The following is a 24590-nucleotide window of genomic DNA, read 5'->3' as shown; positions in this document are numbered from 1 at the left end:
CCCTGTGCACAGAGCCCCAAATTCCCAGTGCATGGAAGTCTGATACTCCAGACATGGAGCCATCCCAGAGCCCCCAGCCCCCCAGGAAGGTCTGGTACCCCAGGACACAAGGCAGCGATACCTCTGGTGTGTGGAGCTCTGACACTCCCTGCACAGAGCCCAAATCCCCCCGTGCATGGAGCCCTGGCTCCTTGGCACATGGAGCTGCAATTCCCAGGGGCATGGAGCCCTGGCTCCTTGGCACATGGAGCTGCAATTCCCAGGGACATGGAGCCCTGGCTCCTTGGCACATGCAGCTGCAATTCCCAGGGACATGGAGCCGCAATTCCCAGGGACATGGAGCCCTGGCTCCTTGGCACATGCAGCTGCAATTCCCAGGGACATGGAACTCTGATAATCCTGGTGCATGGAGCTGCAATTCCCAGGGGCATGGAGCCCTGGCTCCTTGGCACATGGAGCTGCAATTCCCAGGGGCATGGACCCCTGGCACATGGAGCTGCAGTTCCCAGGGGCATGGAACCCTGGCACAGCAGTGGTTGGAGCCCCAGGCTCCCCTCTGAAGAGCTCCCAGGTACCTGCTCCGTGTGGAGCTGGATTTCCCTGTCTGTCCCCAGCCTCAGAACGGAGCTCCCTGCCTGGCGGCTCCATTTCCACCCCCTCGCCCTGCCCAGCCTTCCACAGACAGCAAACTCCTCAGGAGTTCACTGTTTCCTGCTTTTCCATCCCTCATCACCTCGTGTGAACTCCTGGAGTCGTTCTGTGTTTGTTAAACGTGTTGGTTGGGATGAGGGACAATAACACAGCCCCAGGTCCTGGACCAACAGCTCCTGGTGTCACTGAGCCCTGGGCAGGGCAGGGAGCTCCCACAGCTCCCACCTCCCATCTCCTGGTGGTGAATGTTGTTTGGCCATGCGAAATCCACCAAATGGGTTCAGATCTCCTCTTCCATTAGCAAATACACCTTGGCTCTGCCCCAGAGCCGTCCGGGCACGGCTCGCTGTGGAAAGCAGAAGCAGTTGGAGCCTGTAACACCCCTGGCTGAGCTCAGTGTTTGCTGCCCAGAGCTGTGACTGGGAAAACTTCACCCACACCCTCTGGAGAGCCCTTGCCATGGCAGGGACACCTTCCACTAGCCCAGGCTGCACCTGGCCTTGAACACTGCCATTGATCCAGGGCCTGCCCACCCTCACAGGGAGGAATTTCTCCCTAATATCCCATGTAACCCTGCCCTCTGGAAAAGCCATTCCCCCTTACCCTGGCCCTTGTCCCCAGTCCCTCTCCAGCTCTCTCAGAACCCCTCCAGGCACTGGAAAGAGCCCTCGGGTCCCCCTGCATCCTGCTCTTCCCCAGGCTGCACAATCCCAACTCCCGTTAAGGTTAACTCTGCTGCCAGAGACAGCCCGTGCTCCCTTCACAGCCATTCCCCCACAAACTAAGATTTTCCCTGAACTCAGATTATCTCTTTGGTACCAGAAGAATCCTTTTGGGCAGCTGTTGCAGGGCAGCAGAGGGGGAAGGCCAGGGTCTGCCAGGGGAACCAGGGCTCGCAGGGCTCACACTCCCTGTGAGGAGCTGGACGGGTTCCTCTGGTGACCTTACAAGCACAGCACTGGACAATGAGCTGTTCCAGCAACTCCTCTTCTTCCTGGCAGATGGAATTGCTGATGGAATTTATCTGCCTACTCGTGGAAATAAATAAGCAAGAGCTTATTTCCTGGGAAAAGGGATCTTTTCAGCCTGCCAGGCAGCTCTCGCTAACGAAGGGGCCAGAACGAGGGGTCTGTGTCACCCCTGTGACCCCCCCACCATCCCACCCTCACTGCAGGAGACTCCACCACATTTTCCTGGAGGCTGAGTGAGGTTCCCAGGCCCCTCAATCCAACCAAGCCCTGGCAAACCTTCAGCAGGATGGGCTGCTGCGTGCCCCCACTGCTCCACCCCACAGCCAGGGATCTCTGCTCCTCCTCCTCCTCGGATGTGGGATCAGTCTGTCCCCATCAGTTCTGCCTGGAAGGGCACAAAGGTTGCACCAAACTGGACTTGCAGTGACTCAGCTGCCAGAAATCATGGTTAAAAGACAACATTCCTGAGATTCCTGTCTGAACTCCTCGTTTATCCCCCATCTCCAAGGATTCCAACTGCACCCACCAGCACAGACTGGACTGGAACACCCCAAGGAAATCAGTTTTCCCTGTGATCGTTCCACCTTTCAAACAACACCGCTGCCTCCTACTGCAATTTCCATCTGCAAAGAACTTTCCTAGGACCCCTTTCCAAATGTGATGTCAAAGGGCTCTGGAATATCAGCCGGGAGGTGACTCCACATCCGCCCGTGGCTCAGGGCTGCCTGGCAGAGGAATCACCACCTGGAATCTGCATTCCCCCACGGAACTCTGGGTTTGCTCTTTTCTGGACAGCGAGGCCATCAGTGATTTAAAAGTGCTTTGAGGTCCTGATGGGAGAGGTGTTGTTAGCCAGGGAGCACAGGAACTGGGAATACAAAAGCTTGGGAACTAACTTTAATCAGCTTAACCAGGCAATTAAAGAGCTGCGCTGAGCCTGGAAGTTCCTGTTCTGTTCAGGATTTTAACACCTCAGTGTGAAGGGGAACAAAATGCCCCAAATTTCAACATCCCCCTTCCACGAGGGAAAACGAGCAGAAAAATTTCCCTGCAAATCCACTGGAATGTTTCAATCTCAGCTGAGGAAACTCATGCACTTTAAACCCCTAAAAAAAAAAAAAAACCACCAACAAAAAAAACCACCAACACAAATTTAAAATATCTTATTTCAACACCAGAAGAATGCAGCTCCCCAGCCAGATCCCTGGGCTCAGGATGGAAGCCTCAGACCTGGTTTTGTCCCCCTAAGAGAGGGAAATACGTGGTGATCCAGCTCTGGCTCCCCGGGAGCCCAAGGCAGCACTCCTGCCTGCTGCAGCAGGTTGGATCAGGCCCTTGGAGAAGACACAAAACTCCTCTCTCTGCCCTGGCCAGCCTGGGTTTTGTGTCTGATCCAGAACTAATGGATTTGGCTTGCATTCCTCGCTGCTGGCTTTTATCTGCTCTCCCTTTCAGCTGGGAATTGTGCTACCAACCTCCTGTCACCCAGAGGATGTTAAGTGACTCCAAGAGGGACAAAGGCCTGCAGAGCTGCCAGATTGCCTCTCTGCAGAAGCTGGAAGGCAGAGGTTTTTTCTCCCTCCTAAAAGACCGCAAGCTTCTGGCTACGGATCCACCTTTATTTAGGATTTATATAATCCCAACTAGGCTTCAAGCAACAACAAAACTTTAAACGGTGGAAGGGGATATAAAGGAGACAGGCAAATGGAGCCTTGGTGTTTAAAATAGCCATTTTCCACAGGAGAAAAGAACCCAAAATGGGATTTCAGTTCTTCCCTTACAGCTGTTCTTAATACCTGACAGTTTAATTCAAGGGGCACCACAGTGTCGCCTCCTGATAACACAGAAAAACATCCAGTGCTACCAGAAAACAAAAGGAAAAGTCGATTTCCAAGTATTCTAACTGCTAGGGGAGATGGAAAACAGGCCATTCAAACTGCAGAACAGTTATTTGGAAGCTGAACAAGCAAAGGAACTCTTAGGAGAATAAAAGTGTGTTTAGTTTGTAAAGTTTCCCAGTGCTGAGGAGCAGGGCAGGATCCCCGGGGAGGGATTTCTCTGCTGGCTGTGCTCCAGAGGCTGCTGGGGACTCTGCAGCCAAAAATCACCTCCCAGCACCCCAAACCTTCCTCCCTTCAGTTCTCACCTTCCATGGGTCCTTCCTCAGCTGCTGGAATGCTTTCCTGGGGTTATTTCAAAGCTGTTGTCACTGGGGAAAATAAGAGTGTCCAACCTTGAGGAGATCCCTTATGTGAAACAGGAATTTTGGGACGCTGTCCATGATGTCTGGGAAGGGCTGGAGGTGACAGGGATGGGAGCTGCCACTGCCACCACTGTCCCAAGTCCCACAGCCTCCTTCTTGGAGACATCAGTTCCACTTCTTTTAGTCAAATCCCACTGTCACTGCCCCAGAACAGCCCCCAGGTTTTACCAGCAAATCCATGGATCTCACTTCCCTTGCTCCAGAGTTCTCCATCTTCCCTTGGCCACATTCCTGAGGCCCCCTTGGCCAGGCAGGGCCCTGTTCTGCTCGCTGCTGCACTCAGGGCAGTTTGCAGGGCATTAACCTTGCCTCTAAGTGTTGGGAATTGATCTGCTGCTTCCCAGTTCCAGCATTCAGCTCCCCAAATTGCTGGTCCCCAGGGACTAATTTGCCACAGAAATAATCCATTTGTCGCTGCAGGATTTGAAATCAAGGCTCCAGTGCTGCAGCCCGAGGCTGGAAGTGCAGCCCCAGCTCCTCCACGATTATTAGTTCCATCCATTTCAGAAGCTTCTCTGCACCGAGGGTGGGATGATAACAGAGCCTCAGGGGCAGAGCTGGGAGGCTTGAGAGGCTCAGCTAATTGGAAATTAAAGGCAAGAAAGAAATTCTTTGGACTCTTAGGGCAGGAAGAGATTGAGCTTTTAGCGTTCAGCATAATAAACAGAAAGAAAGGAACATCTCAGCCCCAAACTGCAGCACTCCTCTGGCATTTCTGTCTCATAGCTCCAGAGCAGGAGCCACCACCAGAGCAGTTGGGCTGCTGCAGGTGCCTGAGTGGGCAGGAAATCCCTCCTGCCCCAGTTCCAAACTGGGAAGGCTCAGGGCAGCAGCTCAGGGTGGTTTTTAGGGGCAGATGTGGCCACTTTGTGCCCCAGCTGGGCAGTGAGGGCTGCAGGCACCATCCCCACCCTGTGCTGGCCCTGGGTCCCCCCAGCCTCTGAACTGCACTGTCTGGGCTGGGAGATTGATCTGGGTAAAAATAATTCCAGGAAAACAAACCAAGTTATTTTTTAACCCCAGTCACTCCCATGATCCAGGAGGTGAATCTGGGAGAGTGCCCCAAAGCAAGGTGTTACTCCCTTGGCTCCCAGGTGAAATCACAGACTGCATTGCTGATAAATTAGTTTATTTTTCCTCCTGAGTTCTTCACCTCACAACTTTTAAATCTGTACAATTTTAGGAAAGGCATTCAATTAAAATTCCTCCTATTATCCAGCTGTAAAACAACTATTCCTATTTAAATTTAAAGCAGAAGCTTTGTCACATTAAACCCTGATAATTTATTATCTGCTTCGTGTCCTTTTACTCTAAACAGACACGTCATGGCTTCACTTACTTGCTTTCAAGTGCAACATTTCCCTCCAGGATCTGTGTCCTGAGATTACTCCAGGAATGAGGGATTGCTGTGCTGGGAGGGGGACAAACCCCGTGGCTGCTCAGAGCAACTTCCAGGGGCAAAGCAGGATCTTCCAAAGTGCAGCTGGGAAAGAGCAAAGGAAAAAGCAGCAGGCAGGGCACAGGGAGGAGGTGCCCAGAGCAAACTCTGGGCACTGAGGAGCGTGGCCAGGCCAGGGCCCAGCTCTGATCCTGGGGAGCTCTTCCTGAGCAGCACAAAACCCCAGCAGGTGCTGTTGCCTCCCCGGGATCTGAGGGCTGGCAGGATGGCCAGGGAGCTGCAGCCATGGACTCCCTCCTCTGGTGGAGATTCACAGGGAATGCAGGGCTCTGCCAGTGCCAGGGACAGAACTGTGCAAGCAAAGCCACCGGGGCTGGAAAAGACCTTGGAGATCATGGAGCCTTCAGCCCAGCACCACGGCCACCCCAGTGCCACAGCCACGTGGTTTTCAGCGCTTCAGGGCTGGGGATGTCACCACTGCCCTGTGCCAATGCTCGTCACCCTTTCCAGGAAAAAATTCCCTGATATTCAACCTGACCCTCCCCTGGCACAACTCTCCTCCTGTCCCTGTTTTCTGGGACCTGTCCCCTCCTGGCAGGAGCTGTGCAGAGCCACAAGGGCCCCCTGAGCTCCTTTTCTCCAGGCTGAGCCCCCTCAGCTCCCTCAGGACTCTCCATCCCCTTCCCAGCTCCCTCAGGACTCTCCAGCCCTTCCCAGCTCCCTCAGGACTCTCCATTCCCTTCCCAGCTCCCTCAGGACTCTCCAGCCCTTCCCAGCTCCCTCAGGATTCCCCAGCCCCATTCCCAGCTCCCTCAGGACTCTCCAGCCCTTCCCAGCTCCCTCAGGATTCCCCAGCCCCATTCCCAGCTCCCTCAGGATTCCCCAGCCCCATTCCCAGCTCCCTCAGGATTCCCCAGCCCCATTCCCAGCTCCGTTCCCTTCTCTGGACATGGAGAAGCCCTAAAGCAGAGGTGGAGCAGCCCCAGCACATGGGGAGCTCCTGGTTTTTGCTGGTCTCCTGTGCTGACAGACCCACAACCACTCCCAGCCCTGGGCTCCCCTCCGAGGGAGCTGCTGGCCACATCTCCCAAGCCTTGAGCTGTGTCTAAACAAGGAGGAATGTTATGGATGAGCTGGAATGCTGTGATACACTTGAAGGACAATTAGGAACATCCTAAGAAATGTGGGCTATAAACAAATGCCACTTGCAGATGTGCAGGGATCCCTGAAATGCTGGCTGGGATTTCTGAGAGGTGCAACAGCAAGAGCTGACCCAAGGGCTGTTCTCATTCCAGTTTAATGGGATTATCCAGCTTCAGGAGACACACAGCAGGAGTTACTGTGGAGGGGATCACAGGTACATAAAGCATGGGAGGGGGGAATGGGAAGATTTGGGATTACAGGAGGGTAGGAACCAGCAGCTGGGAGCCTGGAGCTGGTGGGAGCACCACAGCTGGCACAGGAGCAGAGCTCTCAAGCAGCTCCAAGCTTAGCTGGGGAGGAATTTGAGCTGTTTCCAGGTACAGAGCACCTGGATTTTCCTAAGGCAGCACAACATCACACAGACAGGGCACCTGTGCTTGGAAAACACTGGAGGGGTGAAGGAGAGCTGTGGGTGGGACAAATGGAGAATCATGGAATGGTTTGGGTGGGAAGGGATCTAAAAGCTCACCCTGCTCCACCCCACACCTTCCACTAGCCCAGGCTGCTCCAAGCTTCTCTGGGCACCCTGTGCCAAGGCCTCCCCACCCTCACAGGGAGCAATCCCTTCCTTGTATCCAACCCAAACTTCCCCTGTTTCAGTCTGAACCCAGACATGCTCAGGCTCCCTCCAGCTGCTGCCCTGGAGGCCAGAGCAGGCTGGTTTTGCTCCAGACAGGTTTATTGCAGACAGGCAAGGGTGTGGAACGGGCTCCAAGGCAGAGCAGGGATCTGCCCTGCAGGATTGAGCAAAGGCTCCTGCTCCCCAGGAACTCTGGCTAAAGGAGAGCTGCAGCCAGGCTGGGCAAGGTTTGCACAAGGAGAATTCCTGGGACAGCATGTGCTGGAAACAGGGTCAGGAGTCAAGGGCTGGTGCCAAGGGGCATTTCTGAGGCCAGAGCTCGAGATGGGAAGCGTGGCTTGGACCAGCTCTAGACCCAGATTTTTGGAAATGAAGGGAAGCCCCAAAATGAACACCTGACCCCCAGCTCCCCACAAATGTCCTGCACCAAAAACTGGCAACAGAATCCTGGAATGGTCTGGGTTGGAAAAGACCTGAAAGCTCACCCAGTGCAACCCCACTTCCACTATCCCAGGCTGGCCTTGGGCACTGCCAGGGATCCAGGGGCAGCCACAGCTGCTCTGGGCACCTGTGCCAGGGCCTGCCCACCCTGCCAGGGAACAATTCCTGCCCAAAATCCCATCCATCCCTGCCCTCTGGCAGTGGGAGCCATTCCCTGTGTCCTGTCCCCCCAGGCCCTTTCCCAAAGTCCCTCTCCAGCTCTCCTGGAGCCCCTTCAGGCTGGCAGGGGCTGGAACCCCAATGCAACACTCACCTGAACACAGTCCCACCTTTCCTAAACCATGGCCTAGGGAACGTTTGCAGCTACACATGGAAGGAACTGAGGGCATTCTCCCTGGATCCAAACCCCTCAGTGAGCAGGAGGGATCCCTGGTTTGCACCCAGGACTCACAAATTTGGGGAGAAAGGAAAAACAAGTTGATGTCCAGAGTTCACAATGGAAAGCAAATGTTAAAACAACAAGCTACAGGCAAACGAAACATGGGCAGTTTGGGCAGGGCTCTCTGGCAGCTCTGAGTTTCCTGACCTGCCCCGTGGCTCCTGTTGGGGCAGCCCAGTGAGCAAGGCTGGGTGGAAGGAGCAGGAGTGATCCATGGGGCTGATGGCACGGTTGTGGCTGTCCAGAGAGCTTTTACAGCTGACCCAATCCTCACTGGAGTTACCATTTAGGGAAAGAACTGGGGGAAGAGAGGAGTAGAGGCTAAACCCTGAGCACGAGGAATATAAACACTGGCCCTTTTGGAAGAGCAAGTGATGATATCATGCACACATCACACCCTTCCTGTGTAAACAGGAGTGCCAGCAGGAGCAGGCATTGGAAACTGGATGTCCAGTGCCTCTGGGTAGCTCTGGAGGGCTGCAGCCATCAGTGAGGCCAAGAGCATTTCTTAGGATCAGACTCTGGTGCTTTCAGGCACTTCCCAAGCTTCTCACAGCCTGGAGGAGCCCAATTCTGTTAAAAACAAACAGAAATAGACAGAAAGATGATTCACACCAAGTATCTGCTAAGCTCTCGCCCCAGCCAGCTCTTTATAATCCTCACAAAGACACTTTTATGTGCTGCTTGAAAAATGGAACTCCTCTTGCAGCCCAAGCCTCCCGGCTCATAAACTTCCCCACTCCAAACAGTGCTCAAATAAAAGCTGGGAAAGGCTAAAATGCTGTGCAGCAGATGATTCCCTGTCCTGGGCCCTGCCTGGCCTCTCCCAGCCCAGCCTGCTGGGATCTGCTGACCCTCCTGTGCCTCCTGTGGCAGCACAGAGCAAGCAGAGCAGGAGGCTTTGGTGGCACCCCCAGTTTTCCTGGAGTTCCCATTCTCAGCACTGCAATATCCACTGTCCTGAGGAAGCAAAAGGCAGCAGAAGGCCAAGGGTGTGAGAGAGATAAGAATGCTGGTATTTTAATGAGCGTTTTGATGGATGAATCCATGGGCAGAGGGGGCAGGAAGCATTCCTGAGACACCTCTTCCAGTGCACACCAAAACTGTTTGTTTTCCTTGTTTCCACGTTTCTTGGGCTACCTGAATGTGTAGAACAGAAAAAGGAGATCCACTGCCAACCTCAGCTTCCAGAGGCATTAATGGAGGAAGGAATTTGGATAGATGAACATTTTAAATTTAATGAGGTTTTGCCATTTAAAATGTGGGATTGTGGTCATGGGAAGGGCAGATAACACTTCCCATTCTGCCTTCAGGAATCTTTTGTGCCTCCCTCTCTCAGGTCTGTCCATCCACGGGACATTCCTGCTGTTCCCTATTAAAGGCCAGGTCAAACTGACCTCTTGCCTTTCATTTTGCTGATTTTCACCCTGCAAATATTTCTGTTTTCTTGGAATTAAATTCCTACAGAAAAGAAATGCTCAACCCCAGGAAAAAAACCACTGGAGCAGGTTTTTGTTCCATGGAGCTGACAACAGATGGCAGTGAGACACCAGCTATTCCTGCAGAGGAGCAGACACAGAGGGAGCTGTGCTGGAGACACCTCTGCACCGAGGGCTCCGCAGGCTTTCTGAACAATTCATGGCGTTTTCTAAATCTGTTCCTCCGGTTTAAGATGTGCAGCCACGGCTGGAAAACTCAGAGCACTCTGCAGAAGGAACCGAGAGCCAAAGGACCACATGAACTGAAATGTTTGTTCTTTTGAAAAAGCAGAACAAGAAACGGTCTGTGCTGCCCTCCCGCAGCCCCAGTCCCGCCCGGGCTGGCCTGGGAGCCCTGGGGACACCACGTGTGCCAGAGGCAGGCCAGCCCGAGCTGCAGGAACAGCTTCTCCCACACTTGCAGAGCAGGAAATCCCAGCAGAGCTGGCTCGGGGGGAGCTCCCTGCACGGATGGGCTGCACACACCTCCCTGCTCCTGCTCCCAGCGCTGCTCCGGGAGCTGCAGTGATCCACCTGCTGGAATCCTGCAGGGCCTGGGTGGGAAGGGACCTCAAAGCCCACCCAGTGCCACCCCTGCCATGGCAGGGACACCTTCCACCATGCCAGGTCCCCCCAGCCCTGCCCAGCCTGGCCTTGGGCACTGCCAGGGATCCAGGGGCAGCCGCAGCTGCTCTGGGCACTGTGCCAGGGCCTGCCCACCCTCACAGGGAACAATTCCTGCCCAAAATCCCATCCATCCCTGCCTTTTGGCAGGGGGAGCCATTCCCTGTGTCCTGTCCCTCCGTGGCCTTGGACACTGCCTTGAACACTTCGCACACTTTGTTTGTGTGTAAGCAAAGACAATTCTCCTCCTCTCTCCCAGACACATCAAACAGACACCCTTACCACTGAACAGGTGACAGGAGATAGTGTCAGCAAATTATCTTTATCTCCCAGCATCCCCCAAACCAGATTTAGCCCTGAGTCCAGCCCAGCAACACAATCACTCCCTGCAGGTTTGCTTCTCTTCATTTCTGCTTTCCTGATATTTTGGTGCAGTGACCATGGGGTTATCCTGTGAGGGGTGTACACAGAGTGGGAAACTCACTGTGTTTCCTGCTGGGATTGAAGCATTTCTGCTGGGATTAGGATCCCCCAGCCCACTGATGGCCTTCCATTTGGGAACAGTTGTGGAAGAAATGCCTTTGCAGTGCAGGGCTCTGGCAGCAGCCAGGCCCTGGGGACAGTGCCTGACTCCAAAAGGTCCCAGAGGAGCAGAGAACAGTGTTTATTAAGGGAAAAGTTGAATAAGGAAAGAAAACAACACAGAAACAATGGGCCCTCAAATCTTTTTCCTATTAACATCCAAAAATAAAGAGATGGGACAAAGCTAAGGGAGATCTTTGCCTTGTTACTGAGGGGACACAGCTCCACGTTTTGTTCTTTGCTGGTGACAGACCAGTGGCAGCAGGTTCTGACTGATTCAGGAGATTATTTATTTATTATCAGGAAGATTTTGCCTGTTACTATTTTGTCTGTCAGCCCACAGACACATTCCCTCGGATACACAGTCTCCTGTCAAGTGACAACCTCCCCCAGATTATCCTGTTTCTCTCCCAGGTTCTCAACAAACCAAGCAGTGTTTGACAGGAAAGCCAAACTGTAACTTTCCAACAGGAGACTTGAAAGAGAAAACAGAACTGAAAAAGTTCAATTTCAATAAAGATTGCAAAATTCAGGCATGGGGGGAATTGGAGGAGACACAGCAAGATCAGAGGTACAGCACTGAAAATGAACTGTCCCATAGAGGACTCAAAACAAAGAGGGCAGGGATAGATGGGATATTGGGGGGAAATTCCTCCCTGTGAGGGTGGGCAGGCCCTGGCACAGGTGCCCAGAGCAGCTGTGGCTGCCCCTGGATCCCTGGCAGTGCCCAAGGCCAGGCTGGATGAGGCTTGGAGCACCCTGGGATGGTGGAAGGTGTCCCTGCCATGGCAGGGGTGGCACTGGATGAGCTCTAAGATCCCTTCCCACCCAAATCAGTGCAGGATTCCATGATTCCAGGATTTTGAGAATTGCAGAAGGGGATTAGAAAGGAGAAGAAGGATCTGCCCTGTCTCCAAGCAAGGAAGCCACCAGCAGGTAACTGCATCTCTCCTCCATCCCCTCCCAACACTGACAGCTTATGAAACCTTTACAAAATGTATTTCACCCCAAGGATTCCCCAGAGCATTTGTGCTTCAGGCACTCACCATGACAGCCTGGTCACACACGTTCAGCTGGGGCTGGCCTGGCACCAGGGTGGCCTTGTGCTGCTGCACCAGCCCCGAGATGTGCTCCACAGCCCGCTGGTACTCCTCACTGGCAAAACTGCAGGGGAAAAGCACAGGGCTTACTGCTGGGCCTTCCTTTGTGTCCACACCACCAGGCTGGGCCACAAGGAGGAGGAGAGGTGGAAACAGCCTGCCAGCTGCCCTCAGCTCTGTAGGGGATGAAATCCACGCTGGCAGGGGGCAGGTGCTCTGCTTGGGGCAACGAGGATGGCAGTGGCTGGTTCTCCCCAGAAATCACCTGGCTTCAGAGCAGCTCAGCTGCCCACACTGCTGGTCCAGGGGCCCCAAATGTTTCCTCCTCATGCAGATCTGCTAGGAATAAATGTGGCTTCCCAAGGGAATTGTCTTAGCAAATAAAAGGGCATTTCTGGGTTGTCCTCGAGCTGTCCCTTCAATGATTATCCAGGGACACTTCCCAGACATAGGACAAACACTCTCCCAGACAGCTTAGGACAGAAATTTCCCAAGGCAGCCCTTCCAGCGTGTCCCACCTGAGGTCAGCAGCTCTCCACACTCAGCCCCCACTCTTCCAAGAGCTCTCCTGGAACACCTGCCCCGGCGGAGGCGTTTGTTGGAGGGAAGCAAAGGGAATGTCAATATTTTGTTTTACAAGAGTGTTCTCAGGAAGGGTTTCAAACACAACCCCGGGCCAGTTAAACTCCACAACCACCAAGGAAATGAACTAAAATTATGCAAACAGAGAGGAGAAGAATAGAAGGGCCTCGTCCAATACCTCCCCCATTCCACAAAACGCCGAGGTTCTGCCCCATCCAAATTCCTCCACTCCAGTTTGATTATTCCAAGCTGGGAGCCATCTGCCATGCCCCAAACGTGGTTCTCAATGACCAGATCCTGACCCACCCGACTCCTCCAGCAGGTATTTGCTGGAGTGGCTCAGGGGGCACTTCACTAATATCTCAAGGATTTCTAAAAAGCACAATTTGTCCATCACCTTAAGAGTCACTTAAAAAACCACCAAAAACCCCACAGAGAGCGGCAAATTCCTTCTGAAGATAAAAGAAACAATGCAGCTGGGTCCTGACCTCGGGCTCCCCCTGCTCCCAGGCCAAGCTGGCCAGCAGCCCCACACTCCAGCTAATTTCCTTCTTTGCAAAACAATCACATTTGGAAGGCCAGCGATGTGCCAAGCGCTTCCAGTAAACCCTATAAATATCCCAGCTGGGCAGGCAGCCAGGGAGAGGCTGATTGTGGGGCTGGGCTGAGCTGTGCTGATAGAGAGCAGGAAGGGAATGTGGGATGAGGAGCTGGAGCTGCTGCTCTCACACCCAGCTGCCTGGTCCTGGTGGAGAGAGCTGCAGGACCACCCTGAAATCCAGAGGATCTGGAGAAGCTCCTGAATTTCATAGAATCTGACAAGCCTGGAATGGTTTGGGTGGGAGGAGATTTAAAGCCCATCTCATCCCCCCCCCTGCCATGGCAGGAACACCTTCCACCATCCCAGCCCTGTCCAGCCTGGCCTTGGGCACTGCCAGGGATCCAGGGGCAGCCACAGCTGCTCTGGGCACCTGTGCCAGGGCCTGCCCCCCCTCCCAGGGAACAATTCCTGCCCAAAATCCCATCCAGCCCTGCTCCATGGAGGTTGGTTTTCTTTTCTTGACCCCATGGAAATCCCCATTCCATGGGGGTTGGTTTTCCTGCCTTGGCTCCATGGCTCAGTTTTAACTCAGACATTCCTCTGCAGCTCCAAAACATGCCCCAAAATCCCACATCCATGGATTCGTGAAGTATTTACTGACTGCACAGGAGTTAAAACTGCCTCCAGCCCTACCAAGTACATTCTGAGACAAAATCTGCAAGAGTGCCTGGAATTTGCATGTAAAATGGGGATAATTACCTCATGGTAATCAGTCTGAGCTGTTAAGGGAGCTGGGAACCTCTCCTACCTGGAGTCCCATCCTTTCCCGGAGTGCATATGCAGGCCTGGGCTGCAAGGCCAGGTTTGCTGCATTCCCTGCTCCAAAAGGAGGTGGAATTGTCTGTACAGGTGTCTGGGCACCATTGTCTGGGAGGAGCAGCCTCCGGGCCGAGCTGCATTTCGTATTCCAGTTCAGCAATCCCGGGAAGGAGAGCTGGGAATAGCACTGCAAGAATGAGAGGGTGAGCAGGTGGTGTTGTGAGGAGTTTGCTAAAAGAGATCCCCCAGCGTCCATGAAATTATTCCAGGCTCAGAAGGAGGGAGCAGAGTGGACAAAGTCCAGGGTCATTACACTAATTGACACTTTACCTCCGGGAAGTCCCTGGAGATGCAATCAGGGCTGGATTGGAGCGTGGGGTCCCAGGCACAGGTGTGGGCTGTGCTTCCTTCATTTACTGTAATTGTGCCTTGGCAATCTGCTCCATCCTCCCCCCACAGCTCCTGGAACCTGCTCTGCTGCTTAACCCCAGCCTGCCCTCCCAGCAAAGCCAGCTCTGCACGAGGAGGGTTTGTCTCACCCTGCTCTAATCCTGGGCTCCTTGGGCTTCCACCTGAGGGGATGGTTGTCTGCCATCATTAAATGCACCCTCAAACAGATCAGCACCCAAATCAATCCAGGAGCACCTCCAGCAGGATTTCAGGATGTTTGTTTTGCACCTGGTCCTGCTGATTCACACTGTCTGTCCTGGGAGTGATGGGGCTGTGGGGAAACTGAGAGGACTGGGACAAAATGGGAATAATATAAAAACTCACAGAATGGGGGTCACAGAAACCTGACAGAGGGCTCTAGACCAGGCTGGACAGGGCTTGGAGCAGCCTGGTTTAGTTTAAACAGGATGAGCTTTAAAGGCCCCTTCCAATCCAAACCATTCCAGGATTCCAAGGTTCTAGGAACAGCAGCTCTCAGATTGATATGAAGTTATGGGAAGAGCATAAAATGTGGCTAATGATACTTCACTTCCTTCTCCCCTGGAATTATTTTAATTAAAACCATTATTTTTAATTCTGAAATACACCCAGATTCTGATAATTTGATTTTATCTGTTATCAGTGCTTTGAGGCTTCGCAGCACCGTGGTATCCAAGTCTTGATCTTGTCTTATTACTCAGTCTTCCTCAGTTCCTCTCTCCTATTATCAAGTTTATTTGCAATTCAAGGTCTGCACAATGCAGGAGGCAGAGACACGTTTGGGGCTCTGCTGCTGGAATTACTGGAGAGACTCAGAGGAGCCAAAGGAAAACAAATGAGGAACCAAAGGCTGAAGGTGGCCCTTAGCCTGAGTCACCTCTGGTCCAGCAGCATCTTGGGGACAGATGCTTCCCTGGAGGTGTGAGGCCACTGAGCCATGGGAAACCTTGGAATTCCAGAATCATCCAGGCTGGAAAAGGCCTCCAGGGTGGGAGAGTCCAAGCTGTGATGATCAGATAAGGAGATGTGGTGGTGCTGATCCTCCACCTGCTCACCTATTTTCATGGAAGTTTTCTCTCCCCAGCTCCCAGAACCCTGGATTTCACTGCCAGGAACCCCAGCACTGAAGTGGCAAAGGGGATAAAGGTGGAGTGAGGAGTAAAGCCTTCATCTGGGGGTGAACAGGTGACAGGAAATAACAGCTGTCCACTGATCCTCCTGCTGGCTGCTCCTGTGCTATTCCCAAAGTTTCATTTTCTCAGTCACAATTTATGTCCTGTGTCCTTCAGGCCACTTTGCCTGAACCTGTCTGTGGAGATGATGATGATGATGAAGATGATGGCAAACTGCATTTTGTATTTTTCCAGCTGGTTTGTGCAGCTTTTTTCTCCCAATACTCCTTTTCATGCAGCATGACTCCACCCAGAACACCTGAGGGCTGTGGGCTGGTGAAGCACGAGCTCCAGGCTGTCCCAGACCCTGGGAAAGGGCAGCCAGAGGTGTTTGTGCCCATTCCCAGGCTCCAGGCTGATGATTCTCCTCCACAGGTGGGTTTTATCTCCCCTCTTCCCTCCAGCTGGCTCTGCACCATCCCAGCTGGCTCCCCTGCTTCTCCCACCTTGCTGCAGCCAGGCCCAGCGTGGTTGGTGCTCCATGGTTTTTATTGTCACCTCGGAGGCTCCTCAGCCACCATTTCCACACTTTTAGTGTCACCTCTCCTGTGGCAGCTGCTAATTCACCCCTGCAATGCAGCTGGTACCACTTCCCTCTTCTCCAAGATGAGGAGTCAGCACCTCCCTCAGGCACAATCCTTGCTCTTTGTTGTTATTCACATTTCCCCCTGTTTTGCACCTTCTCTCTCTTCCCCACAGCCAGGTTTGTGCCCTGAGCACTAAGGTGAGACTGGCAACTTTTCTGTCAGATCCTTTCCCCTTTAGCTTCCCTTCAGGAGCTCCTTCCCTTTTTTTGCTGGCTCCATAACCACTGCAATTACCTCTCTGATGATTTCCTGAATTTTCCATCTGCTCGAAATAGGCACTTGTGAGCTCTCTTCTTAATTAATGTGTTCTAAAATCATTATGTTCATCAACCAAGCCTTATCACTTCCATTTTCTTCCATAATAGTAAAATCCATTGCCCTAAGTAAAACACAGGAATTTTGATGTTCATAATTCAATAAACTCGTTGCTCAGAGCAGAAGCTGCTACAAACCTGAAGTAACAACAAGGTGTGAGCAGGCTGTACTCACCCTGTCCTCACTTGTTATTAAGCTTTGCACCTCTGGCTCAAACTGGCAGCATTTCAGAGATTTCTGTTATCAATTCTTTGGCTTCAAAACACTTTTCCTACTTCAGGCTGCATTAGGTATTTTACTAACTGTATTTTAAGCCGTGCCAGCTTTGCTTTTTCAATATATACATAAATATATATATATAAAAATAGATAAATATAAATATTTTATCTATATATATAAATATATGTTTATATTATTTATAATAAAATATTTATTTATATTATTTATAATATAAATAATTTATTTATAAATGTTATTAATTTATTTATAAATGTAATTATTTGTGTTCTTCTCAACTGATAATGCAGTATTTTAGTAAATGTCTGTATGAACAATAATCTGACTCAGATAATAAAACTGACAACTGCTTGTGAAGATGGTACCAACAGATAATTTTACTGAATTTGCTACACTGGAGAAACAAGTTCCCTCTGTGGTACTTAGCACACACACCACAGCCCAAAGATAACAGAATCTGGCCAAGGAAAAAAACCTATCAGATCTTTTAGTTCTGCATTTGGATAAATTTGGTAACAAGGGCAGTTATTGCATCCAGGAAGGAAGCAAAGCCCTGCTCAGACTCGGGGAAATGCTTCTCCTTTCTGTGCTGCCCCACACACATTCCTGGTTACAGTGTGAAGTTGAGAGCTATAAAAAAAAGAGATTTTCTGTCCCCAGCCTGCACTGGTCTAGGTGACAAAAAAGCACAAAGGGTTCACGTCTCAGCACCGAGGATGAGGTGACACAAGGGTCTAAAGGAAGGGATTCCTCCCTGTGAGGGTGGGCAGGCCCTGGCACAGGTGCCCAGAGCAGCTGTGGCTGCCCCTGGATCCCTGGCAGTGCCAAGGCCAGGCTGGACAGGGCTGGGAGCACCTGGGATGGTGGAAGGTGTCCCTGCCATGGCAGGGGGGCACTGGATGAGCTTTGAGGTTCCTCCAAGCCAACCCTCTCCAGGATTCCAGGATATTTCAAGGCAAAGGAGCAAACACAACTGTGTTCCCTGGCAGAAGATGGGGGCAGGGGGTCCAGCCAAACCAGAGGGGCAGCAGGAAGAGAAGTCCCAGCCGTGGTGGGGGCTGTTCCCAGGGCAGCTGAGGGCAGGGAGCAATGACAGGGTGCTCAGCAGTGCCAGACGTGTCCCCACACGCTGACAGGACCTGCCTGGGACTGCCTGAGCCATTCTTCACTGCATGTGGAGCTCTCTTGCTGGGACTGCTTGCAGGCAGGCTCCAGGAAATGCAGGGAACTGTGTGAGGAAGAGGAAGGACTTGTCCTGCCTCACCAAGAACCCCAGGGAGCTGAACATGTTACTGCTGCCTCTGGCTCTTGCAGGACTTGCATTTTGAGGGATTCCTTTAGCAGCCACTTCAACAAAGACTGAAAAGCTTTGTTTGATTTTTGCAAAAATAAGTTATTTCTATCCACTCATCTTCCCAGTATAGAGTAACAATCATGGAATGGTTTGTGTGGGAAGAGATCTCAAAACTCCTCTAGTTCCAACCCCCATGAGATGACTCAAATAGTGGTGGGTTTGGCAGGGCCAGGTTAATGGCACTTGATGGTCCTAAGGATGCAATCTTAAATATTCCCTGAATCTGTAAAGCTGCAGCCTTGTAGAACTGTCCCTGTGTGTCCTGCACGTGTCCTGACCCTGCAAGTCAGGGGTACTGCTGCAGGTGGCTGAGCTGCTGATTCCTGGGATTCCCTGGCTCTGAGATCCCAAATATAGAAGCAGTGAATCCCTCTGGAGGTGCATGTGATGCCAGGCCCTCCTGAGCAGCAGTGGCACCCACTGCTGCTGGCTTTGCACGTGACCCCACCCCAAACTCACGTAAATCAAGAGACATGACAGATTATTAAAATCATTTCTAGGGAGAAGAAAAGGCTGTACTAAATAAGGAATAAATGTAATAAAAAGTGAGCAAAAGCAGGCAGGGAGAGCAGAGCCAGCACGCAGGGACAGACAGATGCAGGCTGGGAGCAGGATGCTGGATTCCCTTTGGAGAAACATTAGTGTCGGGACTCCCAGCAGGCTCCCTGCCAAGGGGGATAATTAAGCTAAATAAAAATACACACCAGGAACAGCTCCACAAATGAGGATAATTTAATTACCACATTCGATAGAGCAGACCCACTTCCCAAGAGTTTTCCATTGTGACCAGAGAGGAGACAATAGCAGCAGAATGTGCTGGAGAAAGGAAGAGTGGAGTGCTAAAGCCAGGGTTTCTATTAGGGGCTGCATAATAAACACCAGCCCAGCTCTCATAATCGGGTCATAATCTTGCCATAAAATTCAATCAGAGCAACAGCTTGTGAATATCCAAAAAATCAATGCAACCATATGAGAAATGATTGCAGTTGGAAGCCTGGAATGTATTTCAATGCTCACTCCACGGTGGTGGGAAGGAGCAGTGGAATCACAGGGAAGCAGGTGCTGCAAACACCTCTGAGGGAAGAGCTCCTCTGCCTCAAACCCAGAGGAAACACAAACAGTACCACAGACGCCCAAAATCACAGAGTGTTCAGGGCTGAGAGTTCTAGAGCTCATCCAGTGCAATCCCCTGGCAGGGCAGGGTCACCTGGAGCAGGTGACAAAGGTGACACACAGCAGGCAAGCTACAGCTCAGTTCCTGCTACCCTTTTTTATTTTTGGAAAAAGAGATTGTTTCTATACACTTATTTCCTAAAACAGAATCACAGAATCCTGGAATGGTTTGGGTTGGAAGGACCTTAAAGCCCATCCCATCCCACTCTGCCATGGCAGGGACACCTCCCACTGTCCCAGGCTGCTCCCAGCCCTGTCCAGCCTGGCCTTGGGCACTGCCAGGGATGCAGGGGCTGCCACAGCTGCTCTGGGCACCAGAACCTCACCACCCTCACAGCCAGGAATTTTCCCCCAGTCTCCCATCCATCCCTGCCCTCCAGCACTGGGAGCCATTCCCTGTGTCCTGTCCCTCCATCCCTCGGGAAATGAGGCCCTTGTTGAACTGCCCAGGTCTCCCCTGGAATCCCAGCCCGGTTTAGTTTCACCGAGCTGTATTTACAGCCCTGGGGCTGCAGCTGTGCTCTGTTCATTAGTGCTGGAATGCAGTGGGAGCAGAGCCCCCGAAGAGCTTTACCCACTGCTGATGCACCTCTAAAGTGCTCTGTTAAGTGAGAGAATGGAAATTTTCCCTCCCCTCCTCTCTCCAGTGGAAACACTCCGTGGACAGCACAGGCTCAGCTCCTCTGGAAGGAACGGGGTGAGTGTGTCCACTCAATTATTCAAACCAGCTGAGTAATTGCAGCCCTGTCAGCTCAGGAAACATCTCTGCCTCTCCAGGCTGCTGCACAAAGCCAGCTCTGGGCAGGCAGTCCCAGCAGCTCCTGCTCCTTCTTGATTTATTTCCACACTCTCCCTGTCAGAGCCCCTGGAAGGGATGAGGCTGCGTGTCCCTGGATCTGCTGCAGGGAGGGAGGCAAGGAGGGAGCTGGGGACACCTTGGGAGCATTTTTGGAGGTGGCAGGGCTCTTTGTGGGCTCTGCTGGCTGCTGACTGCATAAAACCTTGTGGGAATCTCTCAGGGCATGGTGTGTGCCAGAGATAAATATTACAATAGCAGGCTTAGAGGAAAATGGATTCAGACAGCCAGGAGAGCCCCAGGAAGGATCAGGATTGGGCACAAAATCCTCCTGCTAAACACCTCTGGAGAAGCTCCCTGAGCTGGGGCAGGAGACTGGAAGGTGAGCAGTCTGCCCTCCAGAGATCTCAGCAGCACACAGCACTGGCTGCTTCTCCCCTGGCCCCAAGGCACAGCTCCCCAGCAGCTCTGTCTGAACGTGCTGCACTCAGCCCTGTCCTGTCCAAAAATTGGTGTTTTCCTCCTCCCCGAGGGGCTGCAGGACACACAACAGGAACAGCCAGGCTGACAAGTCCATGTGCACACCCATCTCACCTGACCTCCTGAAAACAAGGCTTTTGTTCCATCTCCAGAGAAAAAGCCAGCAGGAAAGCCATTATTTCCAGCGTGGCTTTCTGGGACACTTTTTAAGCAGATTTCAAGAACCAACAAATAAATTCTGAACAGTGACACTGCTGAGTGCTCAGGACAGCCCGTGAAGTGGCTCACCTTAAGGGGTACTTCTCACCAGGGTCCCTGCCCAGGTGGAAGAGCAGGGGCAGGTGGGTGTGCTCCTCCTGGGTGTGTGTGGTCACCCCAGCCACGCTCTGGCCAGGACAGAAATCGATGCCCTGCAGGAAAAAGGACAGAGGTCATCAGGGCAGGCAGCAAAACTTGAATTGATGCCATTTTCTCCAGCAAAACACCAACAAACCTCAGGATTGTTTTAAACCAAAAGTCCACTTCATTCTCCAAAACACATCCTGAGCTGGTGGGGTAAAATAAGGTGAGCAAGTGGTGTTGCACTGACATAAGAGCTGAAGCAAGGCCGTGCATTCTTGTCTTATAAAAATATAATCCCAATAAAATATTCATTCAAATGAAATGGCAGAACAAAAGACAAAGAGGGGGAAGCATTTAATCATAAAAATTCTGCACGTGGAAAGGATTTTCTGGCTGGTTTTTCTGGCTTTAGAAAGCCCCAGGAAAGATGGAATTGCTTGACACTTCTGATCAAAACCAAAACCCTAGGAGAGACATCCAGACACCCTGAGAGGCAGCAGGCACCTGAAAACTCCCCTGGCAGCACCTGAAGGATCAGTTTCTCTGAGAAATGAAGCAAATCTGGTTAATTTTATAAAAACTGTGTGTTTTCAATTTGATTCCTGGCAAGCTGGTACTGAGGGACTCACCTGGGCATGACAGTGGGGATGGGAGAGCTGCAGGAAGGGGAGACATTCCCACATTCCTGTCTCTGACCATCTGGGGGGCACAAGGTGGGATTTTCCTGCAGCAGCAGTGCATTTGAAGGGCACAGCTCCTGGGAATGTGCTGGGGAAGCCGCTGGGAGCAGCAAGGGGTTAAATGCTCGCTGGGCACCAGAGCTGCCAGCCCTGCCAGCCCCCTCCCTCCCTCCCTCCCCAGCCCTGATTTGCCAGCTGGGAGCTCCCTAATCCCTGACCTGCAGCCTCCAGGGCCACCAGAGCCCATTTAAACCCCGGCAAGAGCCAAAAATGCAAAAGCACTCATTTCCCTGGGCAGGCAATAAAGCAGGGCCCCCAGCCCAGCCCAGCCCAGCCAGGCCCGGCCCCAAATGGACTTGTTAAAGCTGGGTTTTACAATTCCAGCTCCCACGCTGTTCCTCACAATCCCAAAGAGCCCCGAGGCACGGACAGAGACATGGAGAGCAGGAAAATGGGAGTGCTGCAATGGAAGGGGGAAAGCAGCTGCAGCATTTGCTTATAAAACAAACTGAAAAGGCTCTCTACAGATGTTGGTAGGATTTGATTGGCAAACAATTTTCTAAAAATATCCCGTGTTTCTAATGGACAGCTGGTCAGTGGAGCAGTTAATATTCTGCTTTTCAATAAAGCAAGAAGTTTAGAAGCCCATGAAATCCCATTTATCTGCACAGGGCTATAGATTCCTGAGTCACTGACTGGAAAAATAAGGGAGTTGCTTGATAGGTTGGAGTGGCCCTACCAATAATGGACTTTAAATGGATACAAAACTGATTGACCTTCCCACCCCGTGATGCCACAGGCCTTGAAACACACAGGGAAAAGAGATTTTTGTGGGTTTTTTTCCCCACAAAAGGACCAGTTAATGAAAAGGTATCAAAGCCTCCATAACATCCAAATTATAATTTGGATGCAAATCAAACAAGCAATTTAATTAAGAGCCTGCTAATTGGTACAATGCTCCTCGGCTGCAATGCTTCAGTGTGAAAGATTTTCGTCTCTCGGGTGTTTGTTTAGACATTGCTCTGTTTCTATTTTATCTGGTGTTTCCCAGGAAATCCCTGTAGCCCAAACTCCAAAGAAAAATCCCAAAGATTCCCAGGAAAGAAAATGCTGGGACAATTTGCCTGATGCCACCAGCCCAAAGCCACCTGTCATTCCAATTTAAGCACTCAGTGTCCCCTTGAAAAGCAGTCTAGTGGAGAAAAGTCAAATAAATAAATAGGTAAGTAAATAAGACTCCAAGAATACAATTTTAGGACATTTCTAAGCCATTCCAATTTTATCCCTGCAAATAAAATGGAATATTGCTATTTTTATGTAGTCTGTGAGTCAATATTCAACCTGCAGAGAGAGCTTCAAAGATTTTTCTATCTATTCATCAACAAATTAGTAAAAAAAAATTAAAAAAAATATATATAATTCAATATTATTTATTTTGTATAGGTAGGTTGGGTGATGTTTGGAGCTGCAGAAGAACCAGGAGCTGCCTAAGCCTGTCCTGCCCAGCAGGATAACACCACCCAGTTCCACTCTCCTGCTATCCCTAAAGCTGTTTATTGTCACTGTTCACAGCAATATGCAGGGATCAGTAATTGGGGCACATTCCTAATTTTTGTCCCTGCTCCCTACCCAAGGGTGGAGTCCCCATCCCTGCAGGGGCTCAGGGCAGGACTGGATGTGGCTCAGGGCTCACCCTGGGGACAGGTCCCTCATGACCCTGTTGGCTTTTCCACCTCCAGGGCTCTGGGACTTGCAGGGCTCACTGATCAAACACAGCACAAAGCTCACTCTCTGTGTTTCAGCAAACTCCTGGAGCTTTTCTCCTCCATCACAAAAGCCTGGAAGCCAAACCAGAAGCTCCTGTCTGGAGCATCTGCTGCCTTCTAAGGGAGCCCAAACAGAGCTTCAAGAGCAGCTGAGCTCCTGCCCAGCTCTTACAGTGTTTTGCACCACCACAGAAACCTGTTTGCTGCAGGAGAGAGTCCAACAATCCTTTCCTTCAGCGATTCTGATGAAAACATGACACTCCCTGCCCACCAGGTGAGCCTTCCAGCCTTCACCATGCCTGTCCTTCTCAGCAATCTCACAGCCCGCCTTGTTTTTCCATCCCTGGGATGCAGCAGCCTTCGGTTGCACAGCTTTAATTTCCAGAGCAAATGGCCCACAGATGCTGTGTCAATATAGACATGAGACAAACACAGCCGGTTGCCAGTTTGGGCTCCCTGCCAAGAGATGGAATCACCACTTGTGTTAACGGGAGCCCTCTGGCAATTCCTCAGCCTGGCTCCAGCCCAGCTGGGCTGGCAGGGGCAGGAGCCACCCCAGCCCAGCTCTGCCTCCTGCTCTGCTCACCCCACCCCACCAGCACCACCCAGGGCACCAAGAGCAGGTGAACACTGCAAGGAGAAAAGTGCAGCTGCCAATTAAAACCTGGGATTTTTTGTTTCTTGCTGTTTGCCACGGCACAGATAAACGGTGCCCTTGCCCTCCTGGGGAAATCCTCCTTGGGATGAGCAGTCAGCTCCACGTGGGGGTGCCAGGCTCCAACCCCGTGCTCCCAAAATTGCTTCTGATGTGTGAAGAGGCTGGAAGAGCTCCTGGAGATGGGCAGACCCTGGAGATGGGCAGCCCCCAGGGATGATGGGCAGATCCTATGGATGGGCAGCCCCTGGGGATGGGCAGATCCTGTGGATGGGCAGCTCCTGTGGATGATGGGCAGTCCCTGTGGATGGGCAGCCCTGGGGATGGGCAGATCCTATGGATGGGCAGCCCCTGGGGATGGGCAGCCCCTGGGGATGATGGGCAGTCCCTGGGGATGATGGGCAGCTCCTGTGGATGGGCAGCCTCTGGGGATAGGCAGCCCTGGGGATGGGCAGATCCTACGGATGGGCAGCCCCCGGGGACGATGGGCAGCTCCTGTGGACGGGCAGATCCTAAGGATGGGCAGCCCCTGTGGACGGGCAGCCCCTGGGGATGGGCAGATCCTGTGGATGGGCAGCTCCTGTGGATGATGGGCAGTCCCTGTGGATGGGCAGCCCTGGGGATGGGCAGATCCTACGGATGGGCAGCCCCTGGGGACGATGGGCAGCTCCTGTGGACAGGCAGATCCTGGAGATGATGGGCATCCCCTGTGGATGGGCAGATCCTGTGGACGGGCAGATCCTAAGGATGGGCAGCCCTGGGGATGGGCAGATCCTGTGGACAGGCATCCCCTGGAGATGGGCAGCTCCTGTGGATGGGCAGATCCTGGAGATGATGGGCATCCCCTGGAGGAGATGGGCAGCTCCTGTGGATGGGCAGCCCCTGTGGACGGGCAGCGCAGCGAGCTCCGATCGATGCCTGGTTCATATGC

General features: G+C 52.2%; 1 protein-coding gene and 1 long non-coding RNA gene across 10 annotated transcripts in view; both read right to left on the bottom strand.

Moving 5' to 3' along the window:
• Positions 1-490: 490 nt before the first annotated feature.
• On the bottom strand, positions 491-5884 carry LOC120496270. 2 transcript variants are annotated; one of them, XR_005626268.1, is made up of 4 exons: positions 5225-5884; positions 3769-4464; positions 1899-2007; positions 491-997 (listed from the first exon to the last, which is right to left on the bottom strand). It is a non-coding gene; the product is annotated as an uncharacterized LOC120496270 (long non-coding RNA). The 2 variants fall into 2 exon arrangements; XR_005626267.1 differs by having other exon boundaries at positions 491-2007.
• A 681-nt stretch (positions 5885-6565) lies between these two features.
• GALNS (galactosamine (N-acetyl)-6-sulfatase) overlaps positions 6566-24590 on the bottom strand; it is a 38892-nt gene continuing 20867 nt past the window's right edge. For 2 of the 8 annotated variants that reach the window (XM_039696512.1, XM_039696513.1), the window contains exons 11-13: positions 20505-20626; positions 11678-11795; positions 6566-8520 (exon numbers count right to left, since the gene is read on the bottom strand). In XM_039696512.1, the coding sequence (XP_039552446.1) occupies positions 8434-8520; positions 11678-11795; positions 20505-20626 (327 nt within the window). In that variant the 3' untranslated portion in view covers positions 6566-8433. The other 6 variants (XM_039696508.1, XR_005626262.1, XR_005626263.1 and 3 more) reach the window with 6 other exon arrangements.

Source organism: Passer montanus, unplaced genomic scaffold (genome assembly GCF_014805655.1).
Source record: "Passer montanus isolate IOZ18808 unplaced genomic scaffold, ASM1480565v1 scaffold98, whole genome shotgun sequence".
In the NCBI taxonomy this organism is placed as follows: domain Eukaryota; kingdom Metazoa; phylum Chordata; class Aves; order Passeriformes; family Passeridae; genus Passer; species Passer montanus.
The sequence above is the reverse complement of the archived record's forward strand: the minus strand, read 5'-3'. Positions and strand labels throughout refer to the sequence as shown.